This window comes from Pteronotus mesoamericanus, unplaced genomic scaffold (assembly GCF_021234165.1).
Source record: "Pteronotus mesoamericanus isolate MK-2021 breed Mesoamerican mustached bat unplaced genomic scaffold, CSHL_Meso_final contig_169, whole genome shotgun sequence".
Classification (NCBI taxonomy): Eukaryota; Metazoa; Chordata; class Mammalia; order Chiroptera; family Mormoopidae; genus Pteronotus; species Pteronotus mesoamericanus.
The window spans coordinates 26,797,513-26,810,765 of record NW_026555068.1 but is presented as its reverse complement, the minus strand read 5'-3'; the positions used below and the strand labels follow the sequence as shown (position 1 = coordinate 26,810,765).

The following is a 13,253-nucleotide window of genomic DNA, read 5'->3' as shown; positions in this document are numbered from 1 at the left end:
GATTCATTCCCTAGCTTTCTATTTATAGTAGATTTTAAAGGCTACTTTTGCAAGTTGACTTAATTTCCTATATAATCAATTAATGTACAAAATTAACTTCACATACTAGTTCTATAAGAACAGTCTTCAGTTTAATAAAAAATACCATAAGAAATATCACTTCACGTGCAGTAAAATAGTGCAGTAATTACACGTGTGTGTCCCCAAATGGAACCAGGGTCGCCCCCTTGTCCACACTGTGCAACAGGGGAGTCGCTGGTTCCCCAGACACACGTGCTCCTGTGACTTCCCCCCAGGTTCACAGTCACCTCCAGGTTGCCCGGCGGGACAACGGGTCTCGCGGACACGGGAGTCTCACTGGCCATCACTGCTTCGGAGGAGGAGGAGACCCGCGGGTCCTCAGAGGATGCTGAAAGGGACACGGGCACAGAGTCCCCCTGAGGCCCCTGGGGCGGGAGGGCTCTGAGCCGGAGGCGCCGGCCCCTCCGCAGGTGGCACCCAGGGAGCCCTCAGGAGCCTGGAGCGCCACTGGCCCTTGTCCGACCTCGTGAAGACCACCCGGAGGGGCTGGCCGGGACGCTGGGGAGCCGGAGGGAGCGGGGACACCGGGCAGGCCTGGACAGAGTTCAGGAGAGGTCCTGCGTGCGGAGGACCCGGGGCAGCGCTGCGTCCCGGGGCAGGCGTCTCCCTGGGCCCCCGAGGCAGCTCTGCCGGGGTGAGGCCGGGCGCACGTGCCGGGGGCCGGAGGGGCCGGAAACGCCCCAGGTCTGCTCCCTGCCTGCTCTTCCCGGGGGGCGGGCAGGGGCCGCATCTGGGTTTCTTTCGGGGCCGCTGGCAGGACTGCGGCGGGGTCTGGGCAGCCCTCTTGCCAGGGGCCTTGAGGCGGACGTCGGAGTCCTGGCCCGATCTGTGAGCAGCGGGATGCGGGGCGCCGGGCGACCCCACGTCGGGGCGCTTGGCCTCTGCCTGGCCGATGAGGGCACGACCTGGGCCATGTGGCCCGGAGCCAGGCCCCCGGACACAGCCCGTGCCTGCTGGGTGACGGCTGCCAGGGGCAGGCACTCCCTGTCCCTTAGCTGGTCCAGGCGGTGAGAGGGGGGCCCTCGCAGCTCTGTGGATGGGAGACGCTGTGGATGTCGCCTCAGGTGTCCCGACAGGTGACCTTCTCGTGAGGACAGGGGCTCCCGCGCGTCTCCTCTGGGTCGTGTAGACGGGCATAGGCTGTGTTGGGAGCTGGAGGAGAGGATAACAGGGACTACAAGTTAGAATTTCCTCTCCACTGGGTACGAAAGAAAAGGAAACAAAGACAAAGAACACGGATCTTAAAACGAGACACGCACAGAAAATGCAGTGCCAGCATCAGGGAGAGGAGGGGAAGGTCGCTGACGCAGAGCTGGTCAGTGCGACTAAAGTTACAAAGCCTCTCCAAACCACTCCTGACAGCAGATGGCAAGGAAAGTTCTAACACTGTCCCCTGTTAATGATGAGAAACCAGACCTGTGCTTCCTTCCTCCAGGAAAAGACAGAAACCGTGGTGATTTGAGGGCAGGTTGACAACTAATGAGCAGGGGCAGAACTCTGTATTTAGGGGACCCCATTTCGGGCTGCCTGTTCTCCCCTAAGGGGCTGCACCTTCAGGAACATTCTATTGGGATCATGACCACACCCTCCAGCAGCATGTTGCTGGCTCACATGCAGGCGTGAGGCGCAATCAGAGACACCCCAGAGGACGACATCAGGGAACTACACAAGGGAAGCCAGCTACGTCCCAGGAGAAGTCCCAGAGTTCCCCCCCCCCACAGGAACACACTGAGGGAACTCGGGGTGACCCCGAGGAGAAGGAGAACAGGGGCGCCGGGGACACTCACCCTCGTGTAGTCGCAGGACGCTGTCGGCTCCGTGCTGGGTGGCTGGGGCGGCCCCAGGGGTCTCCTGGGAAACGCCTGGAGCAGGGCCTGCCTCTGCCGGCTTTCGGGCCTGCGGGACAGAACGTGGTGAGTGGACGTCACTCCACCTCCTGTCCCCAGTGGACACAAACCTTCTGTGGCCCGGGCTCTGTCCCGGTTCCCGTGTGACCCTGGGAGTGAGGCCCAGGTGCCATGGCCGGACGGGCCCTCCCCTCACATCGGGCCCGCCCTCCCCCCCGCCTCCCCCCCCCCCAGGGAGCCCTCCGGGCATGTCCAGGAAGGACTTCCATCCGCACCATGGCCTGTCGGCCTGTTCTCCTCATGGGCCCAGATGTGGCCCCCTGCCTCCCACCTCCATTCCCCCGGGGCCCGCCCAGGGGGAGAATGACCACCTGAGCGTGGCCCTGGGGTCACGGGTCCCCTTCTCTCTCTCCACGTCCCTGTCCTGGCCTGGAGGGGGCCGTGCAGACCGTGGAGAGAGCGGGCACGCGGGCCTGTGCATGACCCGCCTCGGCTGCGCCCCGCCCCCACAGCGCTCACCTGGGCCTCTGCTCCTTCCGTCCCGCGGCCCTGGGAGCGGGCCCTGGGTGCCCCGGGTCCCGGGCAGTCCACGGCTTCCGGTTCTCCTTCATCTTCTGGGAGCCCGGCGGCTGGGGGGCTCGGGCCCCATCCCAGCGCTTCATGGGGCACCTGAGGCTGCTTGCCTTGTGCCCAAAGGCCCCGCAGTCCCCGCACTTCACCTGAGGGCGGAGAACGGCACCGTGAGTCAGCCCCCGCCCAGGCAGATTTCAAAGGGGACCAGGCCGGCAGACGAATGGACACTGAATATGGGGCAGGGGCGCGGACAGAACCCTAGGGCTCCCGGGCGCCTGGCACCGAGACAGCATGGGGGGTCCCACAGCCCGCGTCAGAGAGAGAGGAAGGCAGGCAGGAGGAACGATTGCAGGGGTGCGCGCGGACACACAGACCCGAAAGGAAACACTTGGGCAGGGCGAGGCTGCTAGGACAGGAACTAGGGAGTGAGTGTGCTGCCCCAAGACCGAGAGACCAACCCGCCTGGTGCGCGTGACCCCGGTCCGGTGTCCTCGAGTGGGAAACGACCCGTCGGTTCTGGGCCCAGAACGCGTGCGTCCGGACCCTGCGTCCCCAGCGCCTGCCACCCCGGGCTCCCACGGACCCCGCCCGTGCTCACCCTGGGATCCTCCTCCTGGGCTGGGGGCGCCCTCTGAGCCCCCGGGGCCCTCGCCTGCGGCTTCCTTCTCAGGGTCGTGAAGGGGCCACAGGGCCCGCGCCGTGGGGGACGCCCCGCCATCTGCCGCACCACGTGGAGGCTCCGTCTGTCTTTCTCTGCTGTGGGTCTGAGTGGCTCCTAAGGGGGAAAAAATACTTTTCAAAATGCCACAGAGAGAAAACCTCCTCGTGCAGCCTCGGCCCCAAGTGGGCATGAAGGGACCTCTTGACCACCCGGGAAACCACCTGCCCCGCCCTGGGACCCTTCCTTCTCAGTCCTATGAACCTCCTTCCATGACTGCCCGCTGCCGGGTCGGGGTCTAACCTGAGCACCTCCCTCCAGGGCCTGACTCTAAGGTGCCTACCTACCCGCAGCGTAAGGCTCTGCGGCGAGACACCTGAGGCTCACCTGGTGAACTGGGATGTGGGATCTAAAAGACTCGGGTCAGTTCTGTCCCAAGCACCCTCCCGGGACAGGGAAGGGCAGTATTTCCCCAGGCCCACACCACCTTCAGCGCTGTGTTGAGTAGCGTATCTCCCATATCAGAAAAGCAAAATGAAGAGGCCCGCTCTGGGAAATTTGAATTTCCCGTTGGACAGAAGAGGTGGCAGTTGCAAGTACTAATTCACCGGGACAATAGCATTCTCTCCTCTACTGGACGAGAACTTCACAGCTCGGGGGCTAATCTGTTTTTTGTTTTTTGGTTTTAATAATACTGCCCTCCGTTTTCTCTTGTTCATGAGTTTCTAATACATGTGAGATGAATGTCTCTGAACTTAGTTGGAACCAATCGACTATTTACCTTCGCAAGCCTACAGCCCGACCTACCCGCTTGCTAGAACTTCTCACCCGCTGGCTGCTCCCACAGGGCTCAGAGCTGGGCCCACCACCTTGGACACTAACTTTGGGCTAACAATTAACTTTAGGAGATGCCCTTTGTCCCCCTCTCTGCCCAGATGAGCCATGCCAATGAAACAATGCTCACCCCACCGCCCAGAGCCCCTCCACGCCCTCGTCCCTGGCGCCCAGCGTCTCGGAGGGACAGCCTGAGGCCCCGGGTGAAAGCAAACCCACCTGACGTCCGGCTGTGCTCTCGGGCCGCCAGCCGATTCTCGGAACCGTCGGTGCTGGGCCAGCCCAGGGCACGCCGTGCACCTTCGCGGCGCTGAGAAGTGTGACTGCGGCAGGTGCCAGTTCGGGGCTTTTAAGCGGGTCCCAGGTCACGTGAGAAGGCGGAGCTGCCCGTCATATTAGCATAACCCCCGTGGAGGGCGGCGGTCCCGAAGGACCACCTTTCACCATTATTCAGCCTTTTCAAGTGTCTTCGCGTTCGGGGACCCGCGTGCCTCCTGTTGGGAGGGCGCATCTTCCGAAAGAGAAGCCTGCCCCGCGGGTCCACCTGCCGCTTCCTTCTGCGTCGCCTGCTGAGCGCGGTGGGCGCAGTGACTGGCGACGTCTTGAGTGCAGAGCGAGATGGCCCCAGCGCCCTGGCGCCTGCGCTGGGGCCCGCTCGCGGCCGCCTGGGCCCCACCCGTGGCCGCCTGGGCCCCACCCGCTCTTCCGTGATGTGGACCGGCAGCACCTCCATGACCTCCGCCGACCCTGTCTCCTGTCCCCGCCGTCTCTCCACGCGGCTGAGCAGGGAAATGCCCCATCGCGCAGGACCCGCGGGTTTGTCCTTTCGGACTGGCTTGTTCTGCACTTTGCCTTGCGACCAAGTCCCTGTCCCTGCGCCAGTGGTCCCCACCTGCACATGGGAGCTCCCTGTCCCAGCTCCCTGTCCTGGCCTGTCCTGGCCTGTCCCGGCCTGTCCTGGCCTGTCACAGTCTGTCCCCGTGGATAGGACACCAACTGGTACCTGCTCGCTCTCCGCTCTTTCTGTCGGTTGGAAGTTGATTCTTCGCAGCACCTCGTCCACCGCTTACCTGGCCACGGGTGGTTGGAGACGCTTTTCCTGTTTTTATTAGGAGACACTCAGGAAGGAAAACACGAATGCCCCCATTCAGGCATTTTCTTCTGCCCGGACTGAGACTGTCGCGTCCTCCAAAGCAGTTCGCCACCCACCACCCGACCGGCGCCGGCCCAGGTGGCGTCTGCAGTTCTCGATACTGCGGGCACCTGGGCGGTGGCTGCATCTTATCATCTGCATATATTGAATCCCCGCGCCCTTCACACTAATCTTATAGTTACTATTAATCAACCTGCCCCCATGGTAACCCCAGTCTAGGCCCCGCAACCCTGGCGCCGCGCTCGAGTCCTTCACCCGACTTAACTCACCCGGGTTTGAATCCGGGTGAATCCCGGGGGGATGGGGGGGAGCGGGGTTGTGCGCAGGTCTTCCGTGTGCTGCCAGTCTGGTGACATCTTTGAAACCCATTGTGGTCGTCATTCATGATTTGGTCTGTATGTTCATAAGGAAGATGGAGTTTTACTTCCCTTCCGCTGCACATCCCTTTCCTGACCCTCCTGAGCACCGCTGCTCGTTTCCGAAGGCGCGTCCTGTGCCGGAAGTGCCCCCTGATGGCAGTGAGCGCTGCGGGGATGCGCCCGCGCTGTGTGTTTTGGCTGGAGTTGTGTGTCCACACCACACACTCAGCCAACGTGATCCACAGATAAGAACCTCTGAAATATCTGCTGCTTCAAACAAAGAAACCAAGAAACCCTAGATCCAGCTCAAACCACCCAAATAGATTGCATTCCTATATAATTTCAAAAAGTTAAAATAAAGTCTACACACAACAGGGGTGTGGATGGGACGGTATTGCTCATACAGCCAGTAAGGCTGCACAGGAGCTAGTGATTTCACAATTAGGGGGGTGAGTGCGCGTGAGTTTCAAAAATGTCCAGTCGCTATATTGTGGACCGGAAACTAATCTCACTAATGTAAAGTTGCATAACAACAGTTAACTAATATATAAGCTAATTTAGAAAAGAAAATTACTGACAATAGTCTTCACAGCAAAAAAAGTAGTTTGTTGTGTTCGATTAGGAAAGCCTTTATAAGGTTCCTAGGAAAACATGTAAAAGAACCCCAATTCAATATGTGACATTCAGTAAGCGGTGCTTACACATATTCAGGGTTCGGAAAAATTTTTACAAGGAAACGCTTTTCACGGCACTCAAAATTCCAACAGATTCCACCTGAAAAGAGATGAGGCACAAAAGGAACCACTATAATTAAAAGAATCAGACCACACGGTGCATGCAGCTTCGTGTAATTCCCACAGTAAAAGCGACTGATTGTTCAGACAGGACCTGGCTACCTGGGCCTGGGGAGGGTGACCGTGAGAGTGGACGGTCACCCCCGTTCTGGCACACGGTGGCCTGGGGTGGCCAGGGGTGCGTCAACTTCAGTGGCGGGAGGTGTAGGCGGAGGCAGGCAGGCCCCCGGCCCTGCGGCCAGACTGAGCCCCAGGCAGCTGTGGGGAGTCTGGGTGGGCTCTGCTGCCCCAGGCGCGGGGACCCCACGAGCGGGCCCAGTGTTGTAGCGCTTTGAAAGGCTGACCATGGGGCAGATGTATCAGTAATAGATATAAGGCTAATGTGAACGCATGGGGATTCAACTGTGTGCAGACGGTTTGTTGCCGCCACCACCCAGGTGCCCGCGGCACTGAGAGCTGCGGACGCCCACCTGTGCCGGCGCCGGTGGGGGTGGGGGGATGGCGACCTGCTTTGGAGGGCGTGGCGGCAGGGGATGAAAAAGAAAAGCCTGAATGGGGGCGGCGGGTTCCCATTTCCCTTCCCCAGAGTGTCTTTTTTATTGTCGTTCAATTGCCGTTGTCCCCAATTGCTCCATCGCCCTCGCCTCCGCTACCCATCCCCCCTCTCACGTGCAGTCCTCCCGCCCGCCTTGGCTTTGTCCTTGGGTCCTTTTTCATATTCCTTCACTTGACCTTTCCCCTGCTTTCCCCTTATCCCCACCCCCTTCCACCTGGGTCACTTCAGTTTGTTCTGTATTTCCACATCTCTGGTTCTAGTTTGCTCGCTTGTTTGTTTGTAGATTAGGTTCCACTTACAGGTGAGGTCACATGGTGTTTGCCTTTCCGCGGGGCATCCGACGTTTAGCACAATGCCGTCCGGTTCCATCCGAAGGACGCGAAAGGTACTGAAGATGGACAAAAGACTTAAATATAAGTCCTGACACCATAAAAGCCCTGGAGGAGACCATAGGCAGGAAAATTTGATATTCTTGTGTCTCTTAATAGAAAAAGGACATGCGCCTCCAACGCCCTGTGGCCGGATGATGGGGAATGAGATGGTGCAAAGAAGCAACTTCCAACCGATGGGCGGAGGGGCCGAACCAGCAGGTCCCAGTTGGTGTCCTATCCACGGGGACAGACTGCGACAGGCCGGGACAGGTCGGGACAGGCCAGGACAGGCCAGGACAGGGAGCTGGGACAGGGAGCTCCCATGTGCAGGTGGGGACCACTGGCGCAGGGACAGGGACTTGGTCGCAAGGCAAAGTGCAGAACAAGCCAGTCCGAAAGGACAAACCCGCGGGTCCTGCGCGATGGGGCATTTCCCTGCTCAGCCGCGTGGAGAGACGGCGGGGACAGGAGACAGGGTCGGCGGAGGTCATGGAGGTGCTGCCGGTCCACAGACACGGAGGAACGGGTGGGGCCCAGGCGGCCGCGAGCGGGCCCCAGCGCAGGGGCCAGGGCGCTGGGGCCATCGCGCTCTGCACTCAAGACGTCGCCAGTCACAGCGCCCACCGCGCTCAGCAGGCGACGCAGCAAGAAGCGGCAGGTGGACCCGCGGGGCAGGCTTCTCTTTCGGAAGATGCGCCCTCCGAACAGGAGGCACGTGGGTCCCCGAACGCGAAGACACTTGAAAAGGCTGAATAATGGTGAAAGGTGGTCCTTCGGGACCGCCGCCCTCCACGGGGGTTATGCTAATGTGACGGGCAGCTCTGCCTTCTCACGTGACCTGGGACCCGCTTAAAAGCCCCGAACTGGCACCTGCCGCAGTCACACTTCTCAGCGCCGAGAAGGTGCACGGCGTGCCCTGGCCTGGCCCGGCACCGACAGTTCCGAGAATCGGCTGGCGGCCCGGGAGCACAGCCGGACGTCAGGTGGGTTTGCTTTCACCCGGGGTCTCAGGCTGTCCCTCCGAGACGCTGGGCGCCAGGGACGAGGGCGTGGAGGGGCTCTGGGCGGTGGGGTGAGCATTGTTTCATTGGCATGGCTCATCTGGGCAGAGAGGGGGACAAAGGGCATGTACTAAAGCTAATTGTTAGCCCAAAGTTAGTGTCCAAGGTGGTGGGCCCAGCTCTGAGCCCTGTGGGAGCAGCGGGTGAGAAGTTCTAGCAAGCGGGTAGGTCGGGCTGTAGGCTTGCGAAGGTAAATAGTCGATTGGTTCCAACTAAGTTCAGAGACATTCATCTCACATGTATTAGAAACTCATGAACAAGAGAAAACGGAGGGCAGTATTATTAAAACCAAAAAACAAAAAACAGATTAGCCCCCGAGCTGTGAAGTTCTCGTCCAGTAGAGGAGAGAATGCTATTGTCCCGGTGAATTAGTACTTGCAACTGCCACCTCTTCTGTCCAACGGGAAATTCAAATTTCCCAGAGCGGGCCTCTTCATTTTGCTTTTCTGATATGGGAGATACGCTACTCAACACAGCGCTGAAGGTGGTGTGGGCCTGGGGAAATACTGCCCTTCCCTGTCCCGGGAGGGTGCTTGGGACAGAACTAACCCGAGTCTTTTAGATCCCACATCCCAGTTCACCAGGTGAGCCTCAGGTGTCTCGCCGCAGAGCCTTACGCTGCGGGTAGGTAGGCACCTTAGAGTAGGCCTGGCGGGAGGTGGTCAGGTTAGACCCCGACCCGGCAGCGGGCAGTCATGGAAGGAGGTTCATAGGACTGAGAAGGAAGGGTCCCAGGGCGGGGCAGGTGGTTTCCCGGGTGGTCAAGAGGTCCCTTCATGCCCACTTGGGGCCGAGGCTGCACGAGGAGGTTTTCTCTCTGTGGCATTTTGAAAAGTATTTTTTCCCCCTTAGGAGCCACTCAGACCCACAGCAGAGAAAGACAGACTGAGCCTCCACGTGGTGCGGCAGATGGCGGGGCGTCCCCCACGGCGCGGGCCCTGTGGCCCCTTCACGACCCTGAGAAGGAAGCCGCAGGCGAGGGCCCCGGGGGCTCAGAGGGCGCCCCCAGCCCAGGAGGAGGACCCCAGGGTGAGCGGGGGCGGGGTCCGTGGGAGCCCGGGGTGGCAGGCGCTGGGGACGCAGGGTCCGGACGCACGCGTTCTGGGCCCAGAACCGACGGGTTGTTTCCCACTCGAGGACACCGGACCGGGGTCACGCGCACCAGGCGGGTTGGTCTCTCGGTCTTGGGGCAGCACACTCACTCCCTAGTTACTGTCCTAGCAGCCTCGCCCTGCCCAAGTGTTTCCTTTCGGGTCTGTGTGTCCGCGCGCACCCCTGCCATCGTTCCTCCTGCCTGCCTTCCTCTCTCTCTGACGCGGGCTGTGGGACCCACCATGCTGTCTCGGTGCCAGGCGCCCGGGAGCCCTAGGGTTCTGTCCGCGCCCCTGCCCCATATTCAGTGTCCATTCGTCTGCCGGCCTGGTCCCCTTTGAAATCTGCCTGGGCGGGGGCTGACTCACGGTGCCGTTCTCCGCCCTCAGGTGAAGTGCGGGGACTGCGGGGCCTTTGGGCACAAGGCAAGCAGCCTCAGGTGCCCCATGAAGCGCTGGGATGGGGCCCGAGCCCCCCAGCCGCCGGGCTCCCAGAAGATGAAGGAGAACCGGAAGCCGTGGACTGCCCGGGACCCGGGGCACCCAGGGCCCGCTCCCAGGGCCGCGGGACGGAAGGAGCAGAGGCCCAGGTGAGCGCTGTGAGGGCGGGGCGCAGCCGAGGCGGGTCATGCACAGGCCCGCGTGCCCGCTCTCTCCACGGTCTGCACGGCCCCCTCCAGGCCAGGACAGGGACGTGGAGAGAGAGAAGGGGACCCGTGACCCCAGGGCCACGCTCAGGTGGTCATTCTCCCCCTGGGCGGGCCCCGGGGGGAATGGAGGTGGGAGGCAGGGGGCCACATCTGGGCCCATGAGGAGAACAGGCCGACAGGCCATGGTGCGGATGGAAGTCCTTCCTGGACATGCCCGGAGGGCTCCCTGGGGGCGGGGGAGGCGGGGGGGAGGGCGGGCCCGATGTGAGGGGAGGGCCCGTCCGGCCATGGCACCTGGGCCTCACTCCCAGGGTCACACGGGAACCGGGACAGAGCCCGGGCCACAGAAGGTTTGTGTCCACTGGGGACAGGAGGTGGAGTGACGTCCACTCACCACGTTCTGTCCCGCAGGCCCGAAAGCCGGCAGAGGCAGGCCCTGCTCCAGGCGTTTCCCAGGAGACCCCTGGGGCCGCCCCAGCCACCCAGCACGGAGCCGACAGCGTCCTGCGACTACACGAGGGTGAGTGTCCCCGGCGCCCCTGTTCTCCTTCTCCTCGGGGTCACCCCGAGTTCCCTCAGTGTGTTCCTGTGGGGGGGGGAACTATGGGACTTCTCCTGGGACGTAGCTGGCTTCCCTTGTGTAGTTCCCTGATGTCGTCCTCTGGGGTGTCTCTGATTGCGCCTCACGCCTGCATGTGAGCCAGCAACATGCTGCTGGAGGGTGTGGTCATGATCCCAATAGAATGTTCCTGAAGGTGCAGCCCCTTAGGGGAGAACAGGCAGCCCGAAATGGGGTCCCCTAAATACAGAGTTCTGCCCCTGCTCATTAGTTGTCAACCTGCCCTCAAATCACCACGGTTTCTGTCTTTTCCTGGAAGAAGGAAGCACAGGTCTGGTTTCTCATCATTAACAGGGGACAGTGTTAGAACTTTCCTTGCCATCTGCTGTCAGGAGTGGTTTGGGGAGGCTTTGTAACTTTAGTCGCACTGACCAGCTCTGGCGTCAGCGACCTTCCCCTCCTCTCCCTGATGCTGGCACTGCATTTTCTGTGCGTGTCTCGTTTTAAGATCCGTGTTCTTTGTCTTTGTTTCCTTTTCTTTCGTACCCAGTGGAGAGGAAATTCTAACTTGTAGTCCCTGTTATCCTCTCCTCCAGCTCCCAACACAGCCTATGCCCGTCTACACGACCCAGAGGAGACGCGCGGGAGCCCCTGTCCTCACGAGAAGGTCACCTGTCGGGACACCTGAGGCGACATCCACAGCGTCTCCCATCCACAGAGCTGCGAGGGCCCCCTCTCACCGCCTGGACCAGCTAAGGGACAGGGAGTGCCTGCCCCTGGCAGCCGTCACCCAGCAGGCACGGGCTGTGTCCGGGGGCCTGGCTCCGGGCCACATGGCCCAGGTCGTGCCCTCATCGGCCAGGCAGAGGCCAAGCGCCCCCACGTGGGGTCGCCCGGCGCCCCGCATCCCGCTGATCACAGATCGGGCCAGGACTCCGACGTCCGCATCAAGGCCCCTGGCAAGAGGGCTGCCCAGACCCCGCCGCAGTCCTGCCAGCGGCCCCGAAAGAAACCCAGATGCGGCCCCTGCCCGCCCCCCGGGAAGAGCAGGCAGGGAGCAGACCCGGGGCGTTTCCGGCCCCTCCGGCCCCCGGCACGTGCGCCCGGCCTCACCCCGGCAGAGCCGCCTCGGGCGCCCAGGGAGACGCCTGCCCCGGGACGCAGCGCTGCCCCGGGTCCTCCGCACGCGGGACCTCTCCTGAGCACGGTCCAGGCCTGCCCGGTGTCCCCGCTCCCTCCGGCTCCCCAGCGTCCCGGCCAGCCCCTCCGGGTGGTCTTCACGAGGTCGGACAAGGGCCAGTGGCGCTCCAGGCTCCTGAGGGCTCCCTGGGTGCCACCTGCGGAGGGGCCGGCGCCTCCGGCTCAGAGCCCTCCCGCCCCAGGGGCCTCCGGGGGACTCTGTGCCCGTGTCCCTTTCAGCATCCTCTGAGGACCCGCGGGTCTCCTCCTCCTCCGAAGCAGCGATGGCCAGTGAGACTCCCGTGTCCGCGAGACCCGTTGTCCCGCCGGGCAACCTGGAGGTGACTGTGAACCTGGGGGGGCAGTCACAGGAGCACGTGTGTCTGGGGAACCAGCGACTCCCCTGTTGCACAGTGTGGACAAGTGGGGCGGCCCTGGTTCCATTTGGGGACACACACGTGTAATTACTGCACTATTTTACTGCACGTGAAGTGATATTTCTTATGGTATTTTTTATTAAACTGAAGACTGTTCTTATAGAACTAGTATGTGAAGTTAATTTTGTACATTAATTGATTATATAGGAAATTAAGTCAACTTGCAAAAGTAGCCTTTAAAATCTACTATAAATAGAAAGCTAGGGAATGAATCTGTGTAAGATTTCCACCTGACTTGGGGACACTGGGAAAGGGCTGAATTGGGTGACCTGCTTGTTTGAAGTAGTGCCCGTCATGGGGGGAGACTGTCCCCTGTATTATTCAGTGGAATGCAGGTTGGGGACTTTTCCCTGACTTTGTACCTTTTGTTTATGAAATGTCATATTAAAGTTGTGTTTACAAGTCTCTTTTGTTATTAATAAAATTCTGCCAAAAAGCATGTGGTTGGTCTTCAGTTTTGAGCGTTTCTGGTCGTTTTTAAATAGTGGTCGTTCCTCAGACTCATTCTACGTAGGGTCAAGGGGAGGTGGGAGGACGGGTGGCTCCTTAGGTGTGAGAAGCACTGGTGCACCCTGCGGACGGCGCCAGTACACGCACCTTGACAATGTGCCCACGTGGGTCTGCTCTCTTGAAATGAGACGGGCTTGTGTGCAGGCTGAGCCGGTTTCTGGCCCACGTTGGGCTCAGTGGGTCACTTTTCACAGACAGTCATTCCCGAGTCCCATTCCAAGAAATATGAAGGTCGTGTGTGGGGCAGAGGGCGGAACCCTGGGATTTGTAAGCTCCCCAGAAGGTGGGAACAGGCAGCCGTGTCTGAGAACCGCTAGAGGTGAGGGTCGACGCGGTCCCCTCAGTCCTGCTCCCTCCATTCTCCACCGCAGGACTAGGTCAGACTACGTCCAGGTCAACCCTCCACCTTGCAGAGAGGGTTTCCTTAGAAAGAGCACAGGGCTGCTCCTTCCTCCTGGAGCAGGCCGTCCCCGGGACGGTGCAGCCCTGGGGTGCAGTCCTGGGCCAGCGCCTGCCTCTTCAGTGCCCCCAGGGGTGCCT

At 61.0% G+C, this 13,253-nt stretch overlaps 1 protein-coding gene across 1 annotated transcript; it reads left to right on the top strand.

Annotated features, from left to right (window-relative positions):
* The first annotated feature begins 7,207 nt into the window (after positions 1-7,207).
* Positions 7,208-12,016, top strand: LOC129064736 (protein FAM90A1-like). The gene is made up of 5 exons (XM_054565848.1): positions 7,208-7,240; positions 9,140-9,316; positions 9,769-9,968; positions 10,440-10,548; positions 11,306-12,016. Exons 1-5 carry the CDS (start codon positions 7,208-7,210, stop codon positions 12,014-12,016), a joined length of 1,230 nt encoding a protein of 409 aa, XP_054421823.1.
* Positions 12,017-13,253: the final 1,237 nt, after the last annotated feature.

Excerpts from the sequence above, each read along its gene's own strand:
- LOC129064736 (XM_054565848.1), top strand. The coding sequence starts at position 7,208 with ATGCCGTCCGGTTCCATCCGAAGGACGCGAAAG. Across the intron at positions 7,241-9,139 it reads CCATCCGAAGGACGCGAAAG|GAGCCACTCAGACCCACAGC; the intron begins GTACTGAAGATG and ends TTTCCCCCTTAG. Across the intron at positions 9,969-10,439 it reads CGGAAGGAGCAGAGGCCCAG|GCCCGAAAGCCGGCAGAGGC; the intron begins GTGAGCGCTGTG and ends TCTGTCCCGCAG.